The sequence below is a fragment of the Lycorma delicatula genome, chromosome 3 (assembly GCF_047948215.1).
Source record: "Lycorma delicatula isolate Av1 chromosome 3, ASM4794821v1, whole genome shotgun sequence".
Taxonomy (NCBI): Eukaryota; Metazoa; Arthropoda; class Insecta; order Hemiptera; family Fulgoridae; genus Lycorma; species Lycorma delicatula.
Genome location: NC_134457.1, coordinates 177,200,511 through 177,227,452, shown reverse-complemented (window position 1 = coordinate 177,227,452; position 26,942 = coordinate 177,200,511). Strand labels below are relative to the sequence as shown.

At 26.5% G+C, this 26,942-nt stretch overlaps 1 protein-coding gene across 2 annotated transcripts in view; it reads left to right on the top strand.

The window, feature by feature from the left end:
- The window catches only part of LOC142321045 (zwei Ig domain protein zig-8-like), a 951,170-nt gene that overhangs the window by 492,546 nt on the left and 431,682 nt on the right, over positions 1–26,942 (top strand). For both annotated transcript variants that reach the window (XM_075359050.1, XM_075359049.1), the window contains exon 4: positions 10,499–10,609. In XM_075359050.1, the coding sequence (XP_075215165.1) occupies positions 10,540–10,609 (70 nt within the window). In that variant the 5' untranslated portion in view covers positions 10,499–10,539. The remainder of the gene's footprint in view (positions 1–10,498; positions 10,610–26,942) is intronic.

The window sequence follows — 26,942 nt, the reverse complement described above, 5'->3', positions numbered from 1 at the left end:
AACGATGAACCAACAAGTAATTAAATATACATTTCAACATTCAAGGAAATTTTACTTATTCTCTTTGAAGTTTTAAGGCAATGAGTTCATGTTAAAAGACAGGAATGATGTTAAGAAAGCAAATTTTAAATTTAAATAAATATTCAAGTGATAGAGTTAACAATCTGATAAAAAAAAACTCAAGAATCTAAAAAGCAGTCTGTGTAACTTATCCCAATATTACAAAAAATTTAAAAGTTGTAATAAATACCATGTTATCATCGATTATAATTTATTTTTGAAATTGTGAAAAAACTATCAGGGAATCTAATTTTCGCCGTACTATTACGCTATTATATCGTCGTATCTTTACATGCTTTTCATTAGCTCACTTTCGTTCCACGATAGCTCACTTTTTTCAATGGTTAACGGATAGTACACATGCGAAGAAGGTGGAGAGAAGTAGTTCTCATACGCAGAAAGTGGAGAGTAGTACAAATGCGCATTAAATTTTCGGGATCAACATCGATGTAGTCGATCAACCAACATAACGCAACGAACACCCTTGTACAAGATATCGAAAACTCCCATATTATATTTACTTACGTAAATAATTCAACATCGTACTAATAAAAAGTATAAAATAAAATAATTTTAAAAACATGCTTTTAAACGAATCCAAAAAATGAATTACCTAGTAAAATAATTTGGATTTCAACAAAATAATATGTCTAAACTTGTCTATTTTTGCAAGACCACAATAAATCCATGGAGCGAGCTTTCATATTCAATATTTACATAAATTATTTAATTATGAGAAAGGTTTTGATGCAAAATGGAAAGTAGTAGTTTCAATATACAATGTTTAGTAAATCTTTTTGAATGAACTAAAGTAAAGGTGCAAAGTAGAACTGAGGTCGCACCCGATGCTTTTAATTGTGGTTGTGAGAAAATAGACAAATTTACACATTTTATTTTCTTGAAAACACAATTATCTTCTGTTTATGTTTAATGGATCATCTATTTTTTTAGATTTGTTTAAAAGCATGCTATTAATTTTTTGTTGTATTTGTTCTCAGTCATCTTCTTAAATGGATTCGAGTAGTCTGACAAATACCTGACATACTTTCACGACAGTTTCTAAGAAAAATAAGAAGTTACTTTAACGTAAAATCTTTTGTTATTTCAACAAGTTTTAAACTTCTTTCTACAAACAGATTACGTTTCAGCAGATTAACTCAAATTAATACGTTTAGAAGTAAACCAAATTAATATTTCAAAGAAGTATGTCTTTGAACATTCAACATTTATATTCCCTACCGAGTGAGTGAGTGACTGAATAATTATTTACCTTATAAGCTATGCAGCTTGTTAACAATGACCTCTGATAAAATTTTAACAATCATATCGTGCAGTAATTTAACGAAGCATAGTTGATTCGTTTAACTATTATGGCAGTTGTAGAATATTGAATGTAATTTATACGTTTTGCGTGTAATTACAACTGTTTTGGATATTTTAAATAATTAAGAATAACAAGAAATGTTGTAGAAATAAATAATCAACAGTGACAACGATCCACTACATCACCGCACGTCCTGAATGAAGTGTACGTTATGCGTGCATGTCTGTGTCCACACTAACCACTAACGTAAAGAGACAAAGCTCGCTTAAATCACTGACTATAGCACAACTAGCTTTTATCTCTAATAACACTGTTTGATTACACTCACGTAGAATCTACGTACAGTACTGAGTAATCATTTAGTAAACGTTATCAGGAATAATTTAATTTATGTTCCAAATTAATAACACAGTATGTTGTGCTTAAAAGCAACAGAAATATAACTTTTTTAATTGCAAATTGAAATAAAAAAAGATACAATAAAATCATATAACTTTCAAAAATTAAAATAGTAATTTTTCATGAAAAAAACTAAACTAAAAAACTGAAACATCGATTGTTACAAAAACAGTAATTAAAATGAAATAAAGAAGATTATTTGATTGTAAAATATTATTTTGTTTGTTACGTAAAAAAACTGATATTCCAACAAAAAAATATCTAAGCTAATAATTTTCATTAATATTTTGATGGATTATGAACAAATATGTTCTTCTAATATGAATACTGGAATATTATCAAGTAAAATGAATTTACAAAATTCTATTTAAGCTTAAATAAATTACAAAATTCTACCCAAGCGTAATTTGGCTTCAGAACAAAATATTTACCCAATAACATCGCTTTGTAGATAATTTCCTAAATTCCTTGAATGACAGTAATATCCCGTTGGTGCCTTCTTTGATGTTACAAGTTTTAACCATCACACTCTCTTTAACAGTATATCTATTTGCTAAAATATCTGGTTTAGAGGCGTAAAATATCATAACATTAATTAATCCATCCAAAACAGACGTATCTACTTATCTGACTACATCATTATTACACTTATACTTTGAAGATAATTATTTCCATTTGTTTTCTTATATAATATCCTATACCACAATTTAACTTTATTACTACTTAGTATAATACTTTGATGTTCAATTACAACGGAATGCTAATTTTAATTTAAGTTCAACTTAATTAAAACAAAAATCCTTCATAAGTCGTTTAAAAATCTTTTAAGCGGCTTTATATTAAAGGCACTTTTCTATGTTGAATTTTAAATGCTTCAGATTTCGAACAGGCTATTCTGTATGTTTAAAGATGCATAATTTATCACGGATCATTCACTACTTATAAATTAATAATAAATTTTAGACTAATAGTCTTAAAACAATTAAAATAATCATGATTGCACTACAAAATATAAATGACCACTCTTTCGAAGTTTTATGTTTATATATATATTTATTTATAAGCGGTTTTAGGTCACTGAATGTCTCTTTTACTAACCTTTATTAACAGTAGTATCTATAGCTTTTGACTAGGATTTAATTTGAATTTCCACTTCAAATTTCTAAATGGATGGGATGAGAAAAAAATAACAATAATAAAGTGTGTTCTATTAAAATCTATATGATCTCTCAGTCATACAAAATATAAAATTTTACACGGAACACTTTCAAAACTACGTCTATTATCGACTTAAATACCTAAAAGGTTTAAAGTACAGAATAAATACTTTTAACAAATTTGTAATTATTATTTTAATAAAAATGAGAAAATATATAAAATTTTTGTCTCATGAAATTTCTTTAAAACAAAACACTAAAATCACACCAGAAACATATAATATTTGTATGATGAAAGAAAATCTAGTTATCTATTTACCAGGCTAAAAGTAAACATAGATTAATGATACAGTTCAAAAAAATGTAATCTACTCATTGGTTTTCCTGCTCAAATGACAACTGGTAAACAAACAAATCATCAGCTTGCAGTTAATCTTAAAGACTTTTATCAACATTTCTTTCGCTTAGTCCTAATTGCTTCATTACAGATACTCGAATACTGTTAAATGTAATTAGCTAAAAACGATAATAGCAAAGAAACTGACAAATATAGCGTCAGCTATCACCTTGATAAGCAATTACCTTTTACTACCCATTTGTAACGATGGCAGTGCAAAAATTTATTGCTTTAACCCACAAACATTTCCATTTACTATCCAAAATCTAGTACTCGTTCAGCAAGCGCGCTCATTTCTCCTCCGATTGACTACGATCTTAGAGTACGGGTACTGTACATTTCGGATAGGTTTGGAACCCACTATAAGATTCAAGTTTTATCAGTAACTGTTTTTTTCTAGTCTAGTCATCCATCTCCAAACAATTCAACTACGAAACAGAATCAATCAAACCATGAGCAAACAACCGCAGGGATTTGATGGAGTTTGAGGTAAACTAGATTTTAGAGTGAAAGCCCAAACGTCAACTTGTGGAAGTTTGAAGCAGAGGTTAAATTTACACATCACTGGTAGCTAACAAATCCCACCTTGGTACCTAATTGGTCAGATATCACACACTGGTTTACAATCAGTCATACAAGATTTGGCTTTGGTTCGTATAGACCACCACACTTATTGCATACGTTTTGTAGTAAATTGACTATGTCCTATCTCAATAAATTAAACAATTTTTTGTTAAGTTGTATGTGGAATTATCTTACAACAGAAATAACAACATAACATTTCTATATTTCTACAAGTATCTTACAACAACAATAGATCGGATTATAAAAACACTTAAATAATAGCATTATACGGTTATTTTAAATGTTTTTTGTAATCTTCAGTAACACATAACTTTTTATTTTCTTCTCGCATTTTAAGTGCAGTTTTTTTTTAAGTTAGAAACTTGAATAAAATGATAAAATAGTCCGAAAAGAATATTTGAAATTTAATTCTTTAAAGAGAGATGTTTTGAAAACGGTTAAATACTATAATTTATATCATAATAAAAAAAACTAGTTCTTTGCTATTACTCCTTAGGAATCCATTATCATTGATTTTTCCAAACAATAAAAATACTTGATTTGGAATATTTGTATTGTGTTAATGTGTATACTAAGTATGTTTCCATCTTTCGTTTTCATAACTAGAAATGATTTATTCTAACCAAATCTACTTGAAGTCACTATATTAAAAAGAGATAACATTGAAATTTTGAAATTTTCTGTCTATAATATTGGTGTAACAAGGACTACCGCAATTGAATAAATTTCAATTTTCTGTCTACCAGTAAATTTGGACTGGAAATACTGCCTATCAGCTATTTTTTTCTATTTATTTTTTTATTTCCAGCCACCACGAAATATGGATTAGCAGTTAACTTCATACAAGCTGAACAGAATAGATGATATTCTGAGACAAAGATGATAATTTAAAAAAACTATGTTAATGATATAGTAAATAACTAAAAAATTATTTAATTTTCGTAAAGAAAAATTTTATATTTTTATATACAAATAATAAATATATCTTCGAATTAAATGTCATCAGCAAACAAAAACCAAGAGCCTAAATTTTAATGTTCCAAATTTGTAAATAATTTTTTCATATATATATATATATATATATATATATATGAAAAAAAATTCAGAGAGCTAGAAAGTGCAGTTTACTAAATCGTTTATAAATTGCTAGAAAAAGTTCCGTCAGTAATGCCGTTCAAATCTGATTGTAAGAGCAGACGGAAAAGCTCACAACCTGTATTAGCCTCTCTCAGCGCGAATAGGCACACACAGATACACACATGCAGAAGTTAATCTCTGGACACAAGAGTCTACTTGGGTCTACCGCAGTGCTAATGGACGGGTTATCGCTATGTACTCACCTTGATTTCAAGCTCTAATTACCTTAAGTTTTCATATGGTGAGTCTGTACTAAATCAAATGTTACGAACTGAATATACTACATGTACTCGTTTTATATATATATATATGTATGTGTGTGTGTGTGTGTGTGTTAACATTTAACAGGATAACGTAAATATTTACAAATTATTAAACGAGTTAATAAAAAAACTTCTAAAAATCGTTATATTTGTGTGTGTGTGTGTGGGTGTGTGTGTGTGTGTGTGTGTGTGTGTGTGTTTGTAATAATATATAGATAAAATCTCCCTCTCTCTCTCTTTCTCTCTCTCTCTGTGTGTGTGTTATCGCGCGCGCGCACACACGCTCTCACGCTTGCAACAAGCGCGCGCACACGCGAGGGTGCGCGCGCTTGGGTAATAAACAAATAAAATTATAAAATAACTTTTCTCTTCCTTTTACTAATTTAGTCCCTCTTCAGTTATTAACTGTCTAATTTTTCAGTAATAAACACCAAAATTTATTTCATTTTCTTATAAAACATTCAAGCATAGTTAAGAATTTTCTTTAATACTTAATACATGTAGTATAGAAATGCAGGAGTATTTTACTGGTAGGAATAATGAAAAAAAAAAATTAGTTTGTAAAAACTAAAAATTCAACTAATACAATTAAATGTTTCATAGTTTTCAATATTACTGTATTAGGTTTCGATTAAAAGAGAATCTCAAATGCATTTTTAAGAGAGAATAAACGCACCAATGAAAGCTGAAAATTTATTTTTTTAAATTTACAAACCGGCAAAGGTCAGATCTAAGTCGATAAAAAATAAGCCTGAACGATAATAAAATATTTATGGTTGGATCAGAAGATCCAACCACTTGTAAAGTTCAAAAGTTTTTCATCACAATCTAAAATTCTTTTAGTTTAATTATATCTTATTTAAACAAGTAAAAATTATTTAAAAAAATTGTAAAATAAAAATCAGGTAAAGAGAGTTCAGTCGAAGTATTTAATTAACATATACATTATTTGATTTAGAAAACAAATATGCATAACAAGGTACATAAATATTAATCTCCTGGGATTAATGCATTTAGCTAATGAGTTAATACAATCTCGGATGTATATTAATTTTATCATACTAGTAACCAAATAATTATTTTGTTATAAAGGTTTCAGATAGTAAAAAAGCGAATAAATATTTTGGTTTTTTAGGGAATAAATAATTAACTGTTAGTTTAATAGACGCCTAAACCCCAAACTTGTAACCTAGGATTCTTTTTTAGAATGAATCTTGACCGCGAAAAGAACATCTTTTAAAATCATTTAACATATCCGGTTAAAAGCACACGAAACATTTTATTCCTGTTTACCGGAAAAAAATACAAAAAAAATAAAATGTCGATTAATTTTTATAAAAATGATAACTTTTATTTCAATAAGAGATAGGATATTTTTTGATAATCCTATTAGAAAAAAAAAACGGAGAAATTTACTCCTTTTAAATTCATAAAATTTAAAAAAGGAATTCTTTATAATATTATTTTTTAATTAATTAAAATTTTTTTATCGCGGTACAGTTTTCAATCTTGTCATTTTGTATAAAAAAGGTGAGCGTTATATTTCCATCATAATCAGAAACTGTAGAAAAACAAAAACATACGATCCAGATTCTATTATATGAGTTACATCCCGTACTTAATCAAGAATTTATGGTGATTTTATCCATTCTTTTTTTAAGTGTATGGACACAATAGCATTAAAAGGTATTATTAATGGTTGTATGTTTATATTTATAAAATACTATTTGCATTACAAATACTTTATTTTAAGCACACAATAAATAACAGGTTCGTACTAGTGGTTTAATTTTATACTTGAAAGAAAATTTAACAACGGATTTACTAAAAACCAAAATAATTTAACCTAAATAAAAATCAAAACATTAAATCATTAATAACAATTATAAAAAAATAATTTGAAATTGAAACAGGTGATAACTAGACTTATAGATAAAAAGGAATTTTTAATTGCTTACATGTATATTTATTTAATTTTTTAATGCAGATATTTCGGATTCTTTGACTAAAAAATAGGTTGAAAGAAGTTTGATAAAAAGAAATCAAAATAAAACTATTTCTTAAAATTGGTATGAAATATAAAGATAAGAGTATCATAAAAAACTCATTCTGAATAATTTAAAAATTAAGTTTTAAATTAATTTAGTCTAAAATGATAGAACTTCTATCAAAAAAAAAAAAAAACACTACAAACAAAAAGATTGTAAAACTAATTTTTATGTAATATCGATATATCAAAAATGGTTATCCTAATTTTAAAAAAGTAAAAATTGAGTACAACATTCAGACTGTTTTTAAATTATATCTGCAGAAAACACATTAGTTTATTCTTTAACAGTATATAATCTAACCAGTGACATAAATATATTGCTGAAGAAGAATGTCTAAAATACTACAAGTTCTTGGTTAAGTTATCCTTACTAATAGTGATAAATATATAAATAAATTAAATCGTACTTCGTCAGCAGTTGCTGAAGCTGTGTCACACGTACGGATGTATGTTATATTTTAGATAACATAAATAATTTAGTTATGAAAAATTATTCTTACATCCTACATAATGTTTACAAAGTACACAAACACGTCAGAGTAATACTTGTTTGATCTTTGGTTCTCTGTCGTTTACACAAAGGTAGTTCAGATATTTTCAAAAATATTGACGTAAAAATATAAAAGAGAATAACATAAATCTTTCCGTATCACATTAGAAGGTATTAAGTAGATAGATACTTTACTATAACTTGATCTTAACCATCATTCATTATATTTAATGGAAATAAGACAAAGTGATTTTAGACTTATTTGGATATTCTGTGCAAACTTTAACTAATTGGTGTTGGTTTTAATATATAAAACGTTTACAAGCCTTTAATAAAAACAAACATGTTTATTTTTTTGCACATACATAGTGTTTTAGAAAAATTAGAAAAGAGAGCATATAATAAAGTGTGACGGAATCTTTATGTAATTATTTGTTGAAAATCGTTCAGCGATTTTTAACAAAAGAGGAGATTTGAATTTTGAAAAGACAAACAGTCCTTTTTGCCGAATTTTTGAAGTATTTAAATATATATTTATTACTGCGCATTATATTTTATACTTATTTACTTTTTGTAACATAAGGTATTAAGTATTTGTATAACTGAAATAATTCTTGAAAGTATATGCATAATGGTGCATATTCTATTCCGCGTCGAAAAAAAATTCAATATTTTTAATTATTCGCAAAATTCCTAACACGTACATTGATAGCGTATGAAATTATATTGAAATATGGAAGAAATTCGTGTAAAAATTTCAATAATTTTTTTTAATAAATGAAAGTTATTATATTTATTTATGAATAAACGTTTTATTATAAAGTATTTCGTGTTAGTAGTTTTTTCTCTTATACATATGAAATATTGAGTATACGGTACTAGAGTTTTTATAAGAAAAGTTTGATTTAGTTTTATTCGGGAACGAAGTCAGTCGGTTGCTCTTCATTCAATATATTTTATAATCTAATAGGGTTAACTTTTAACACCATGAATCGGAGAACGAAGGATAAAAAAATGCGAAGTACAACTTGCATTAAAAGTTACAGAAAACTCATCCGGGTTTTCCCTGTTTGCTTTCATAAAATTTCTTTATATAAATAAATAAGAAAGTTTTTCGCTTATTTCATGAAAATAAATTAATAAATTTATTATGATCTTCATTTAATAAACCGTATACATTAAGCGAATTATAATAACAAATAAATTAAAAACTTAAAGAAAACGTTTTTATTAGTAATTCGGTAATTTGGTGATTATATAATGTAGAATGTAAATTTAAAATAATAATGAAATACACATTTTTATTATCCGGAACATCATTGTATAATACTACAATAATTTTTTATCTGTTCAGCTGCAAGGTAACGTGACTTGATCAAAGAGCTTACCGTTTGAGGAAAACCTTTAAAAAAATTGTTACTAATAAACTCTCAGTACACAAATGGAGGACAGTGAAAAATGTAATATTTTTACGACCAGAAATTAGTATAATATTTTTAATATGAAAGAGAAAAATTTTATTTTATTTAGGTAATTTATTGTTTTCTCAGTTAATTTCTTTAGAAATGTCATATTTTTTGCATAAGTTATGCGATTTGTATTTTTAACGTAATTAAATGTCACAGCAACGTAAGATATTTTTATAAAGTATTTACAGAATATAATTATATTCAAATAATAATTTTCAAAGTAATATTTAAAAAAATAATAATAAAATCATGTAGAGACTAGGAAAAATTCTTCTGAAAGCTTAGGTAGCAAATTTCATTTTATGCGTTAAATCTACATTACTTTCATCTTACACCATACATATCTTACAAAGAGAACGTATTGTTACATGTAATAATTTTGTTTTTTGTTATGACCTCTTTATTCATTATTTCATTATGCTGCACTTATTTATTGTAATAAATAATTTTCAGCTAACTAAAACTTATTTAGTAACTGAAAATATTTTCGTCAGTTTTGTTGTAAATTATTTACGGTTACTCCGTCGTACACATTTTCAATTATGCTTTGTAATGTAATGAAGTTTCCTAAAATATTTTAAATGTACTAAACATATGAATCTATAAAAATAGTCCTTGTTGTCTATTATTTTTTTGTAAGCAATATAATAATTGAGACGTTAATAATACTTTATTTTTTAATGAGTATTTCATCGCATAAAAATAAATATTAAACTTTCAACTCCAATATGTAAAGTTCTCTTCAAAAATCCATAAAATAATTCTCTTAATTAATCCCTGATTCTTTTTTTTCTCTTTTGAAATTTACAAAATATTTAAGTACAGCAATGCAAAGTATTAATTTTAGATACGCGTTAATGTGTGATATCGTTATGTTTGGTATGAATAAAATTTTATCATATTTTTATGTTTATTTTAATAAAAAATGAATTTAAAATTAAATAAATTTTTAAATTACGCATTTTAATATAGCGTTCTAATTTTTTTTACTATTTATCAATTTTACTGCAATTTAAAAAACATATTTATGCCTCATACAAATTAATATATTTAATTATTAACAAGGTATTTTATTTAATTTTCATGTAACTTATGTGTTCTACTAATAATTTCACTATTAAATTACAGAAACAGCTGAAACTAAGTGATTTTTTTGTTTATTTACAGGTATTTCGTTCTTTAATTCATTGAGATATTAGAGAAACAACATGCTCTTTGACGAAAACACTTTGAGTGCAACCATGATGTTTTTTACATTCACCATTCTTCCTCAAATTGGTAAGTTATAAACATAATTTTTGTAATAACTATACTTATTTTACAAAGAAAATAATGTATAAAATTTGAGTAATCACTTCATCTCTGAAGGGAAGAACGATTTTTCGGGCATGTTAGTACGTAAATACTCGTTATGTAGAGAAGTAATGTAAACTATTTGTGTCGGTAAGTATTTCTGGGTACTCTTCATTCGTGTCATTATTTGTCAATCCATTTGTTTCCATGGTTTTGATTATAAATAAATATGAAACCTATTATAAGAAAAGTATAACAACAAAAAAAAGTATGAAAGTTGTATATGATGGACCTTTAAGCACGTTTATTTTAAATAAACAGAACGGTGTATTATCAAGCAAACTTTATAAAATTTACGCATTTCATAAGTTTTTTAATAATGTTTACTTAATTAATAAACTAAATGAGTTACTTATTTATTAATTTTTATTAACCATTTCGATCTTTATAGAACATACATAGCAATAATTGCAAACACGGTAAATTTGTAAGCGAAAGTATATGTATAAATATATAATAGCTTTTTTATTTAACCTCCGGCACCACCGTTAAGTATTATATATTAGAGAATGAGATGAATGACAATTTTTTTAACGTGGGAAAATGCCATGCCAATCGGGATTCGAATCCGGGACTTCCGAATGAAAGGCCGAGACAGTACCACTTGCGCCACGAAGGCCGGCGTATAAATAACAGCTGATAAAATATTTCAATTATATCAACAAAAAAAAGTCTGAGGCAAACAGCACTGATAGTTGGTATACAGAAAGTATTGCGAAAATACATTATAAGTTGCAGGAATTGCAAAACTCATGTAATCTCTACAAAAAATTGAAATGGTATAGGCAGAAATAAGTCGAGTGACATAATCAATCAAAAAAAGTAATTATTTTACTGCAGTATTTATTTTCTTTAGCTAAACATTTCATTCAATTTTAGAATATTTATATTTACAATGTATGTAATCAATTTTATTTACAGAATATTTCCGGATTGGTTGTACTTTTATTGTTTAGGTTTATTTATTCAGGTTTATTTAACCTCAAATAATACGGTAATTTTATTTTTATTATTCAGTTGAACATTGATCAGGGTTTTATACAACAGCTTACCCTAATAGCATTGTTTACTGCAATTTATTCCAGTTGTTTGCAATCAATTTAATTATAATGAAAAGCTATTCTAAACAGTAATTAGAATGAATCAGAAAAGGACAGTTTACTCAAAATTCATTTATAAATCATTAACTTCAAACGATAAGACTGCCATTTACTGCTTAAATGGAATTTCGATTCTTAAACAATCACCATTTTTACAAAAATAATAAAAAAATATATAGAATATACTAAAAAAAGTAAAAAAATAGATTAACAAGAATAAAGGAGACTTTACCTTTTTAGAAAAATTGTAAACTAGATAATCGGCTTTCCACAGAAATAATCCACCATCGCCTTGAAATGATCACAAAATTAATTTAATAGAAAAAATGTTTTTAAAAAATCATCATTAATAAACAGGAATTACATATTTGAGAAAATTATTTATTTTATTAAAACGTACTGAGTAATGTCATTGTTGAAAATCGATAGAGGTCCAACACCAAATAACTTTCAAGATAAATTTATTACAAAATCTTTTATAGGACATCATGAAAGTTTTCTTTTATAAAAACATTTAGGGTTTGTCTGGTCCCGTAAATATTGCTCGTAGGAGGGGATTTCTGTTTCATTTCATATATCCGTATCATTTTTGAAATAAATTTTTATCCTATCCAACTATATCATCTATCGCATCGCAGAAGGAAAATCCATTGGTTCGTGTGGAGAGAGGTGAATTTTATACATGCTTTCGATGGAGAATGTCTTCACAGTCATTTTGTTAAAATTGTTTGTAGTTTTCTTTTTATTATAAAAACACAACTTGTTAACGGTTTTTGAGAATTTTCTTGTTTATCAATTCATTATAACCGTCAAACTTTTAAAGACTAAAATAATTTGTCCAATAGATTATTTTTACACACACAGGATATTGAGGAAAAATATGGTGCCGTACTGTTATTCAGTCCAGTGTTAGTTGAAAATTAAAAATTTCTTCGTGTTTTAAAGAATAATATAAATAAGATATATGATTAAAGGTATATATAGTTTATTTATGTAACAAAATCGATGATTATGCTAAAAAAATTAGTCCCATTTTCAGGTAAAAATTGATAAATCCTGCGACATTTCGTACAGACATATTCAGTAATAAAGAATACATCAGTTTTAATTTAGATCAATATTGTTATCTAAAAAGAATTGTGGATCTTTATTTCATCGCCTGTCTGAGGAATCAAATAATATCGAAAAATTTTATAGATGGAAGAAAAGGTTATGAATGGTATAAATGTAATTTAATCTGATATGGATTGGCGTCGGTTTAAAAAAATGTTAACCGTAGAGGTAAAAAAGAAATACTATACATCAATTTACAATTTCATTAAGAAAATCCCAATTATAATTTTATTCCACATTAAAATTTCAGACTGTCAAACAATTAAAAATTAATATGTACTTTCCTACAAATAACTGCTGAACTCTCTAAATATTTACATTTTTTTCTTCTGTGCTAATCAAAAAAATGAAATCATTTATAAGAGGGGCTCTGTAAAAGTAAAAATGATGATGGAAATCATTCTGATTTCAGAAATTAGATGTCAAAACAAAACAATAAGCGGAAACAAAATATTTTGTTTAAAAAAAAATGTTGCGGGACTGAATTTCAGCAGTTCCGCAATAGTGCATTCTAGTTTTACGTAGCCTTTAGTTGTAATAAAAATTTTAGTACATACAAGTAGTATAATACATATCATGTAGATGATAGTAAAAAGTATAACTTGCAACAGCAGTGCCATTTTACAGTATAGAAAGGGCATGGCTTCGGTAGGTTTCTGCTCTCACTGTTTAAATTAATAGCTTAGTGGTGAATGGACGTCTGACATATATTTGGCATACTGCCTGTTATAAAATGAATGAATTATATAAATATTACTTAAACACATTTCTACAGAAAGATTCAAATTACAAGCATTCTTTTCCTAAATTTTTTAAATTAAATAAAATTTCACTGGATTTTAATCGTTCCTTTTTTCAAATTTAATTAATAAGTCCGTATTATAGTAATAACTGGTAACAGTATTACATGTATATATATATATATATAAAATACCGGGTGATTACTTGAAAAGTTACCACATTTATTCTTCAATAGCTATCAGTCCCATCATATTTGTGTTTGCAGGCATGTATTCCATTCTCGGGGGAACCTTTTTAAAACTATTTTCAAAGGGGTGGAACCCAACCTCACACCTACACTACCCCAACTCAAAAATATTAAATGGCAATGGTAACATTTAATTACATTAATTGACAACCCGAAAAAATATTGAATTTTGGTGAAAAGAAAATTAAAATCTGCTCACCTCTTCACTCAGTAGGTACGATAAACTATTTGTGGTGTACTTTTTTCAATATTCAGTCTAACAAAAATAATTATGAAATTACGCGATATTGCTTCGTAAACCATTTGAAATAATCATAATCTGTGGATTAAATAATGTGAAAATTATTTTTTTAATTACATCACAAAATTTCTCCCTTAAAAATGTCTAAATATTCAAGGCTTAAAACCTTATTTTTTTAAAATGAAAAGATTTAGCTACTCATTGGAAGGCCCTTTGAATGACAAGTAATTTTGAATAAATAAAATAAAAATTGGTAGACTGGTATTGAAGTTATGATTAAAAATGTGTTTTTTTTTAGGTTATGTTAGGATAACATTTAAAAAAATAATACAAACAACTTTTATTGTTGTAATATATATATATATATATATATATATATATATATATATATATATATATAGAGAGAGAGAGAGAGAGAGAGAGTGAGAAAGGGAGAGAGCGTTTAACGTATATATATATATACACGCATCACATTAAATGTTTTAACCATAAGAATTATAGATGACCTGACAAGATACAGTTTCTCACACAAAAAAATTCATACCCATTTGCAAGTGTCTCATCTTATTATGGACAATGTGGAACGAGTTGGCTTTATATCGATTTGGTATTGTATCACATTCTATTTTTGCAAATCAGGATTCCAACTTCATCAAAATTCAATTTATATACAACTCTGCACATGTAAAGATGTAACACAATGTAGAAGTAACACTTTTACACTTGATAGAGTTAATCACAAGGATATGCTGCGAAAAGAACATCATTATTTTCAGGGAAAAACTCCGACTGATTAAAATTGTATTTCATATGCTCGGCATAATCAGAAAATTGTGCCACATAGAAAGCAACAAATTAATACACCTCACATATAAGAAGCTATATATAAATTAGGTTGTGAGAAGCTTTGAAGATTGTACGTGGGAAAATAGAAAATGGAATTTCGTAGAATGTGAAAAATACCACGCCTAAACAGGATTCGAATCCAGGACCCGTGAATGAAATGCAGAGATGCTAACATTCGGCATTTATTTATTATTTTTTTATTTAATATATATTTATATAGAGTGTTTCTAAAATGGTGGACGGGCTATACTTTTTCGGATTCTACTTGTAAAACTAAACAAAAAATGTCCTTAGGAAAAATGGCATTTCTCCTTCGTTCTCCCACTGTCCGCCATTTTGTTATTTTTATTTACTAATCTACTCAAGTTCGGATAGTCGAATCACATTAACATTTGTTAAGCGTCTTGGTAATAAGGTTTTAAAATTAGCAAAAACCAGGACATAAATACGATTGGAAATTACAAAATGGTGGCCATGTTTATTTTTCAATCCGTTATATCTCCATAAATATTAGTTTTATCAAACTTTATATCATTTGCTAAAAATAAGGCTTTAATTTTGAACAAAATGACATTTTATTTTTTTTTAAATCGGTTACTAAGTAGTCGAGCAATGGGAGAAAATTATGTTGTAATTTTTTGTCATAATTATTGGTTTTATTATTGTGAGAAAATGATTACTCAATTCTACTAATTTACAATACTAGAATTAACAATTAATATTTCATCGAATTGGACGTAAAGTGGTGTACATGAAAACAGACATAAAATCACAAAATAAATTTTCTATCATAACTCAGCTTTTGTCAACCGATTTTATAAAAATAATATGTCATTTTGTTTCAAATAAAAGGCTTAATATTTTAGTGAATGATATAAATTTTGATCAAAATAATATTTATGGAAATATAACGAATTGAAAAATAAACATTTTGTAATTTGCGAAGGAATTTAAGTCCTGATTTTTTTATGCATTTAAAACTTTTTTACCAAGACGCTTAGCAAATATTAATGTGATTTGTCTATTCCAACTTGAGTTACAAATTTTTGTATAAAAATAACAAAATGGCAAACAAGAGGAGAACGTAGGAGAACTTGCCATTTTTCTTAAGGATATTTTTTGTTTAGGTTTACAAGTAGAATACGAAATATTATAACCAGGGCAGCATTTTAGAAACATTCTGTGTGTTTATTTGTATCAGTTCTGTAGACACATTAACTACAACATTGAAAGTATGAATGTCTACATTTTATGGCCTATATTTTGAGTAAGCTGAAATGGAATGTTTGTGCCTTAAATTCATACCCCATAATATTATTTGAACATTCTGTTAAATTTTCTAAAGTAAAATTCCCTGGATAAACTAAAATATCTTTTCACAGTTAGGGGAAGTTTTTTTATAACTCGATTGTTTTGAATAAAACTTTCTTACACAAAGTAAAATTATTTTATTTAGTCTTGTTTCTTTCTTTTGGAATCTGTTAAAATAATTTCGTTTTACCCATAAATATTTTTATGGTTTTATTTTGAATATTCTAAATAAATAGATAGTTTGGTTATTTTCGATCATTTTGGAAAGTTTTGTATTATAAATACTTTGCTTAAATGATAAATACGTTGAGATAAAAGTTTTTGTTTATTTTATATTTAGTAAAAAAAAAAGTTGCAATACGGCGATTTGGAAATTTTTTTCACCATAAACTTTGATTACCCTTGAAATATTATAAATGTTCTATAAGGTAGGGGCACTACCTTATAAATGAATGATACTGTAGTTACAAGTAACAGAGCTTGCTATCAGGTTTCGGATAGATAAAAAGTTTTTATTATGATGTTTATCTATGAATAACGAGAAGCAATTTGAATAAGTAATCGCGGGAATATAGCGGCAGCATTTGTGATGCATTATGAAAAAGAGGTAAACAATAAATTTATTTATTCACAGGCGGGTATCATCTTTATGCAGAGCTGTAAACGGGGAATATTAGGCAACAGGAAAGTTGAGAAGACAGGGAATACGTATTTCTAAATTCTCTATTGCAGAAAAAAATTGAAAAATCACGGGGTTTAATTAATTTTGAAATATGTGATTATGTTAAAAAACAAGAATAGTGGCTAAATCAAGTGAAAACTAGTATTAGGTGTGTAAGCCACTTAAGAAAATCAGCATTAGTTAATTTTCATTAACATGATGTATGGAGGATAAAAACTATTAGAGAAAAGTAAGAATATAAAATATTAAGCAAATTTATGAGGAAAAAGATAGTGAAAATGTTGAAATTAAAATATTAATACCCCTAATAAAGCAATGGAATGCACATAAACGGTCAAACAAGTTTCACAAATTAAAAATACTAAGGAGTAACCCACGTCAATAATTATACTTATTTCATTAATTTAAATATTAAAACAAATAAATCCATTTCCGAAAAAATGCTTATTATTTAATTAAAATAAATAGAAAGATTTACTGATTAACGATAATCTAACGAGTATGTTTCTTCTTGTAACAACAGAATATTTGAAACAGAAATATATGTGCGTAAAAAGTTTTTTCACGTTTTACAGTACTAAAACAAATATTATTACCAGGAAAGAACTAACTTTTTTTTATGTAAATCAGTAGCACTGGATGTTATGTGTAATTGTTTTATTCAGAGAACCAGTTTTGATCATTGTTTGAATCAGTAGGAAATGTCGTTAACGCTAGTAATAACACTAATGGGGCAGATTTGTGCCGCCTCCGTTCACCACCAGTGCCGGCATTCTCCCCTCACTACCCATCTCCGTAACCATACTTCTACCGCCGCTTCCAGCGCGGCACACAAATAAATCAAAACGAAAATAGTTGTAAGAAAAAGAAGAGACTAATTCTGTTACGTTCTACAGTCAGAAATTACTTAAAGGTTTTTCCAGCTCTAGTAGAAATTTATTTTTTCACACAGTAGTCGTATGAGCCAACATTTCTTTTCTATTTGAAGAATATATTTATCTCTGAATTTATAGAAAGGAAACAAGGGATTATTTCATATAACATAAATACTCAGGTATATAACTCACACGATCATAACGTAATATTTGATCGATGCTAGTAATATATAACAAAAAACTGAATCAAATTCCAACCTTAACAATTACGCATTCAACCATAAACGTGTGTTCACACAAACACATGTGCGCGCGTGCACTGACTCACAAATATTATTATATGTATAAATTTCTCATCTTCAAATTCCATTCTTAAAAATAGTCTAGCCCATTTACTCTTATTTCAAGTTCATTTCCTATCTGTAAACAAATATAAATAACTTTTTTTTTTTTTACAGATATTTTAGAGTATTTATGTTATATTTTATGTATGGTTTTGGGTGTGTGTGTGTGTGTGTGTGTGTGTGTGTGTGTGTGTGTGTGTGTGTGTGTGTGTGTGTGTGTGTGTGTGTGTGTATGTGAGCGTATGTATTTTTTGCATGCGTCTGTGGACAAGTAAAAAGTAAAGCATTAAATGCAATCTAATATTTCTAATATTATATAGGTTTTAATTGAAAAATTCTACGGTTCATAATTACAAATCATCATAGGTGGTGTGTAATTATACGGTAGTTCAGTTCAAGGATTACAAGGTGTAATATGGAAATTTAATTTAAATATAATATTAAAATAAGCTTACTAATAAATTAGTTAATTCCCTCAAACGTTTCCTGCTATTCCGCAATCTTCAGGAAGATTCATCTTACCTTATTTAAATTTACAATTTTTAAAATATGAAGATCAATTTTTATGATTTTAACAATTTTATCTTGCGAGTTTGATAAATTTTTATAATTTAATTCTAAATTATTATAAAATCAATTCTCCTGAAGATGGTGGAATAGTCGAAAAGGTTTGTAGGAATTAATTAACATATTGGTAAGCTGATTTTAATATTATATTTAAATTAAATTATATTTTACCAACGGTGGCAGGCATGTTTGCAAAACCTATTTGAAAATTACAACCTGAAACTGAGTAAATTTTTATAGCTCTCAGAGAATTTAGTATTCTTGTAAATGAATTTAACTTTATAGCTGCATCTGCATGAATAATGTTTTTAAGACAAATAAAAATTTCAGAAAGATTCTACAAAAATAAAAACAAATATTTTCTTTGAATCGATAAATTTAATGTGTTTCAACATTTAAAGTTAAATTTTTTTGTCTTATTTCTATTCTTTTCGTTTTTTTGAAAGTAAACTATGTTAAGTTACATTAAAAAAAAAAACAATAAATAATGAATGGAAAGCAAAAATTATATTTTTAAAAGTAAAACGTTAAAATTTTAAATATAAAAATATTAAATTTTGTTGAGTGTTTATTTACTGATCTTTAAAATTCTACAACTTCACTTTGATGTTAGCCAAGAGGCCGAGAAGCGATAAAAAAAATTCTACAACTGTTGAATTGATGTAAATATTTCTTTGACCAATGGTTTTATGAAAATTTTAGAATAGTTATGGTTTCTAAGTTTATAAAGAATACCGCCATACAGTTAAACTGTAACTTTCAAAACAGAGTGAAACGAATTTCCTATTTCTCATATTAATATTTTGAGTTGTTGACGAAATAGATTCTATAAGAAACTACTACTTAGTTGCAAGAACTGAAATTTAGAAAGACTGATGAATTTTATATCAATATTTACTAATAAAAATTGAAGAAACTGTTTTAGAGATATCAGCTATTAAATAGACAAATTTATCGTTCCATTATTTTCTTAGGCAGAAAATTAACGTAAACTTTCGATATCTGTGATCTTTATATAAAATAAGTTAAGTCTGCCAAAAATGTAATCATTAAATTCGTTTTACATAGTGTAACACTTGCGTTCAAAATTAAAACAAAATGTTTTTTTTTTTTTTACAAAGGATGTTTATTTCATTTTATGCCCTCCGTTGTCAAGATTTTTTATATCCGTAACCTGACTGTATAGGCTTATTTATAGAAAGTAACTTCATTTAACAGAACTTTTAGAATGAACATGTTTTAATCAAACGTAGTAATTTATAATACTGTAATTTTAGCAATGAATTATTTATTCACTTATTTACCTGTAAACTATTACCTTCTTATGAACACTAGATTTTTACTATTTATTCCCTCCGGAATGTACTTTATAAAAATTAAAAAAGGAATGTTTAAAAAATTGTACACTTCTTGTTAAACTTTTTTTAACAAACTCAGCATGAATTTAATAAAAATAATTTGAATGATGAAAAATAAAATAAAATTATATGCAATTTCATACTGAAAGTATTTTGTTAATTTCAAAAGATGCTCCTTCCCCTATCTTGCGGGAGACATTTTCTTGTGTTTCACAGGATGTGTATGAATTTCACTTAAAGATTTCATGACATAAAGATTTAAACAAAATTAAGTTGAATAATTTTCAAACGAATTATTTTTTTATTAATTTTGACTGCAGGTTCCAATCTTGGAAATTTTCTTTTTTTATTAAGGTATAGGTATCTTTGTTTGGTTAGGTATAGCAGAAAAATAATTTTCAGTTTAAACTGTCGTATATTATGCTGAAAATTATTATACGTATGACATCCTGTTAACGCTATGTGACACGCTTATAAGTCGTACAACCTTCTTTTTCAGATTTTAGGAATATTTCTTTAAGCCATAAATAAATTTTTTATTTAGACAATTCCTATTTAAAATAAAACACTGAAAAATAAATAGATCCACCAGGTATTATCAGATTAATTTTTTAAAAATTACAATAAGTGTTAAAGAAAAAGAACCTTTACAATTTTAAGATATAAAAAAATTGAATAATAATTTTGTACAAATTCACATAGACAAGACATGTAGGCCATTAGCCAGATAGGCTAATGTTTAAAAGAAAATAATAGGATTTTACAAAATAAATGATTACGTAAATGTAAGTAATGATCTGTAAATAAAACATCTGACAACACAATTGTAATATTTTCCTGGCATTGGTTATTTATTCTTATATGCTGGAAAAAAATCACACATGAAAGAAGGTTACCTAGATTTATTCTTTTGTTTACTGTTAATTTTGTTTTAAAAATAAACGTTTTAAAAATTAAAAAAATCACCTTCCTTGTAATATTTTTGAATTTTCTACGTTTACTATGTTAAATGGAAGAAACTAAAGAAAATTTCAGTAAAAAATGTACAACCAAAAAAAGTTACCTAAGATTTTTTTTGGTTGGGGTGAATTACAATGAAATTTTATTGTAACATTTTTACTAAAGTTTTATTAGTATTTAAAGTTTAAGTACCCATAAAATTAAAAAAAAAAATTAAAATATCTATATCCTTAAACTTCGATCGGCTCTTCCACCCATTATTGCCACAAAGTATTATTTGTGTCGCTTGCACTATGCCTTCGAACACATTAAAATTAAATTCGATTAAAAAACTGCAATAAAATAAAAAGATAGCTTTTTAAATTTTTGGAAAAGGGAGAATTTTGGGAGAAATTTATCTTTAAATAAGATAAGCGTAAACGAATGTATTGAGCTTAATATAAAATAGGGTGTTCTATGCAAACTACTGGAAAAATTGACCCCCAAAGCTTCCCACCCCCTTGAGATATTTGCCCCAAAATTTTACCATAAAACCTTCCCAACATACACAAATTTCTGTAGTAAATTTCATCAAAATCGGTATATCTAGTCAAAAGTTACTATCTAAGCTTCATACACGTTCACTCAAGTACTTATTTTATCTCTCATTTTTGTTTTAATTTTTGGGTCCCTAGGTCATGTAATGTAGAGAAATGCAAAAAGATTCTTACCCCATTTTTGACTGATTACCGTACTTTTCTTCTTGCAGCATACTTCTAGAAATTTGATACAGGAAAGTAAATGATTGACTGATAAAATAAATATAGTTCCAGCATAAAAAGTTAAACGTAGCTGGTCTGAATTAATCCACTGGACGTTACTGTTAAAATTGCTTAGTAGCCCCATTTATTTTACAAATTTAACATCAATTTTCAATAGTAATCCTGATCAAAATAAAACGGTAAGTTTTAAAATTACCGTTTTATCTGATTGTAGCCTACCATCAGATTATTTTAAGTAGATTTTATTAAATTTAGATGTAATATTTTTACCTTCAACAAGTCCTTCAGCTTTAACTTTTTAGACAAATATATAACTACAACGAAAACTTTCAGTATTAATATTATTTATACGATCACTATTTTTTTAAATGTATTATTTTAAACAGTTAATTGATTTTATTTAGGAATCAAAAAATAACAATTACTAAATTTTTTTAACCATAAAAAAAGTATTGAAAACATAAATTTCATATTTTAGCGTAAGATATGACGTAATATGGTTGGTTATCTTTTTATTTTATACATCGTAGTTTTATACTTATTTCTTCATTAGTAAATTAAAAAACTTTTTATCAATGAAAGAGTTCCAAATCCAAAATGGAAATCAAACCTCAACTTCATATATATCACGCTTTAATTCAATCAACCGAACAATTTCTATCTTTAAAGAAAATATCCCTAATCTAATAAATTAAGGGTTAAGTCACTGATCCTTTATATAAAAAATAAAAATAAATAAACAGAATTAGAATAAAATCAAGTTACGCTTCTAACAAAGGAAAAACAATATCAAATTAGCCGAAAAAATGGCAAAACATAATTTTAAGTATATTTTATTACAACAGCCCCCTATACGAATCTTGCAGTATGTTTTCCTAATGCCTGTTAGCGATTTTATTAAGTTTCTGAACAAAGTAATTCTTTTACATTTTGTTGTTTGTATAAATGAGCACCAAAAAGTTGGCAACGAATCCTATACCGGTACTGTTTACTACTTTAGCCATCGTAATCCCCACTACTGACTCGTCTCCATCCTTCATTTAAAATATTTGTTTCATTTACTTTGTTTTTCTCCCGTTATTCAAATATTATAATTTCAGTAACAAATTACAATAACTTAATAAAAATAAATAAGCCATTTCTTAGTTTTAATTCACCATCATTTCTTAGTTATTTAAATTATTATTTTTCTCTTTTTTTCAGAAGAGTTTACTTTAGGTAATTGTTATTATTTAATCTTATAACGTCCAATGAAAGTAGAACCTACTAAATTCTAACAAAAAAAAAAAACAAAAAAAAACGTAATATATTTTAAGAACAAAATAAAAACTTTAATGTAATAATTTTTAGTTGTATTACGGATCATTTAAGTCACAAAATAACTACATAAATTATTCCAGTTTAGATAAAATTTTATTTCTATGTAGAGATAATTTTAAAATGTTCATATTTATGAAAAAAAAGAACTTTATTTTCATAAACTTGTCTACAAATAGTCTATTGTTTTGAACATACATAAAACAAAATAAAATACAATCGTTAATTAAAAATTAATGAAAAAAATAATTTTTGGGTAAAAATCATTTTAAATCTTATTGGCTTTAATCTTTGTCCCACGAAATCTATTAGTAAAACATATACTTAACAAATAAATCTTTCATAAGAGAAAAAAAGATCCTTCTGTTCAAAATTATATTTAATTTAATTTAAAAATAAAAATAAATAAATTAATTTATTTAATTTAATAAAATAATTCCTTAGAAATTTTTGCTGAAATCCATTTTTATGAATAAATTACAACAAACAAAACAAACTGTTTGCCTTTCGGTTAAAACTTTTAATCCATATGAAAAATAAATCTTCCAAAAGTAATTGTTTTTTTTTTGTAGAATTTAATTTCCGTCCATTTAATTGTTTAATAAAACACATCCGAATCATTATAATTGAAAAAGTTTTAATAAAAGCGGTGAATGTTTAATCTTTACTTCTGTTACTCTTTTTCTGTCACCGATTACTTTGTATACCGTTTCTAATGTTTAATGTACCTGTCACCGTTTCTAATGTATACATTGTAATCTGTTCAACTAATGAACAATAAGCAACTCCCCCATGGCCATTGAGATGAGGATGATATATTTGACAACTTAATGATGTCTTTTACAAATTCCGGCCAACAATTTCTTAGAAGTGTAGTTATTTGAATCCCATCCACCAATTTACACTGGAATCCATGTCTTAGTATTCAAATTTGTATAAAAATAATTAACTTTTACTAGGACTTGAACCTCATAACCTTCGACTTTGAAAATCGGCTGTTAAACAACTGATTTGCGATGACGAATTAAGCTCTAGAGCTTAATTCGTCTAGAATCTGTCTAGACAGATGGACTAGTGAAACCCACTAGGTTAGTCTAGTGGTGAACGCGTCTTCTTAAATCACCTGATTTGGAAGTCGAGAGTTAGAGTGTTCAAGTCCTATTAAAGGCAGTTACTTTATACAGATTTGAATACTAGATCGTGGATTCCGGTGTTCTTTGATGGTTGGGTTTACAGATCATTTACACTCATACAGATCATTCTCATTCATCCTCTGAAGTAATACTTGAACGGTAATTCCTGAAAGCTAAACAGGAAAAGAAAAAGGTGGGCTAGTAAGCCAGACAGTAAATGGAAAAAAATTTATTACCTGTCAAAAATGTAATGGTCTATTAGCAAATAATTCAAGAAAAGGGATAGCAGAAGTAATTAAATTTTATTACATTAATTTCTATGTCTGGTTAAAATAAAATTATTGTTAAAAAAAAATAGTATTACTATTCATGAGTAATTCTCTGTGAACAGAAAATGAGTCAGAAATAGGGATAGTGTGCACATGAGATAATTGATGCAAATTACAATAGTATTGTGTTTTAGCTCTTACTAAAGCTTGCAGTAGATAATAAATATATGTTGCATGGGTTGTTAACATGGATGTTAACGATGGATTGATAACATGGATTTTGTTAACATGTCTTTATCTGACATTTGTATTGCAGAATTTCAGTGCAATTACAGAATAGAAGATTAACATAATTGTTACAAACGTTAAATTTAAATAATTGACATAATTTTGGTAAAAATGTTAATATGTTTTTATTCTGTGATTAATTTGTCTCAGTTCAATAATTATCAACTGTCGTTTTATAAGTATTTGATCAAAGGGACTTCATATTTTTCAATTAATACCCTACTAACCCAATCTGTAACAAGATTTTGAAAAAATCAGTTTCATAGTGTTGATGGAAAAAATACATACATATTACAAGATACGGTTTTTACTAATTCGTAGTTTTCATAATATATTAAGATATTTAATATAAGTATTATCATAAACTAGTTATCTATCCTAAGTTAGGTCCTTTGTACCATATTCATCTCCATTTACCTATATTTACAAGTAAACTTTTGATTTCCCAATAGTTTCCACTTCATTTCTTCCTTTTAGAACTGTTTTATTCAATAATTTCATCTCAAATATGTCCAACCAGTCTCAGCTTTCCTATTATAAATTGTTTTAATTATGTCCCTATTGTTATTGTGTTAATAATCATTCATTCTTCTCATTACTTCTTTATTATTCACTTTTTCTGCCCATTTAATCTTCCTTTATATCCTCATATCAAATGTTCCAATCTTTGTTTTTCCTGTATTTCTTAATGTCCATGTTTCACATGATTAAATTACACTGTAAAGTTAAGATTTTTTTGATGTCTAATTATTATAAATGACATAATTATTATATAAATCAAATTACTGGGAGTAGAAATAATAAAATGAAATGAAATATAATAAAATTTTATGTAATAATGTTATTCAAATTGTTTTAACTTTATGTTTTTAGTATTTTGTTTTATTTATTCTAATACATCTTAATATTTCCTACAACTATTTGATTTCAATTATTAATTGGGAAAATATACATTAATTAATAAGAGAAAATCACTAAAAAAATTACATATATAGGATTAATTTTGTAAAATTTATGAATCCGATCAGATGTTGTGTAAATAAAATTTTGTTATAGATGGTAGCATATTGTGTAAATTTAAAAAAAAATAAAAACTGCTTATAATATAAATACAGTAGCCTAATAATATGGGATTTGGAGTGAAGATATTATAGAAGGGAAAAGATGTAGTGGTTAAGTAGAAAGGAGATGTATTCAGTAACCCACTTAGCTTAATCCGGTGAGCAAAGTTTTGACAGCTGCTCTCCCATTATACACAGTAAACTAAGAAGCAGGAGACCTCTACCCTGTTACAGCTCATCTACAAACAAGCTAGCCCTCTTATTGTCTACTCAGTGTCTCAGAGATATTTGTAAACTGATATTAATAATATTCATCAATTAAACCAAGTCTAAGATCAAAAACCTTCTAGTATAGAAAGGAATTAAAACGATGATAATAGTAAAGTTTAAAAATAATCATTCATTTCAAACCTACAAAAAAAAAGAGGTAAGATAAAGAGGAATGAATATTTTTATTTTTTTAAATTACAAATTTAAGAAGAAATAATTAAATTATCATAATCCAACACCGCTAAGGAACACCTTTTTATGTATTTATTTTTAAATCTCTTGTAATAAACGTGTTCATCTATTAAACGAGGTCATCTTTATGTTCAACTTATTAACATACTTATTACTAGTACATTACAACTAAAATGATGTAATATCATTATGAATAGTTTTTCTGAAAGTTAATCGCATTATTTTCATTGTAATATAAACCATTACTGTTATTTATATCTTTAAATTAAATATACTAATTTCCATAAATTTTATCATGTGGCAGAAATAGATCAACTTTTATTAACTTATTGTTACATGTAAAGTCTACTTAACTAACTTTTAGTTGGGTTATGGGGATTTTTATATATATATATATATATGTCGGAGAATAAAGTACAGTGGAGTATCTTCCGACAAAACGATGAGAATATTCTTTAGAATATCTGTATTTTTAGTAGTTTTAAGAAATGTACTATTACTTGTAATGTTTTGTAAAATAAGGTTTAAATTGTTTTATTGCGGTAGGCTTAGGCCTAGGTAGGCACATGGTTGTCAACGTAG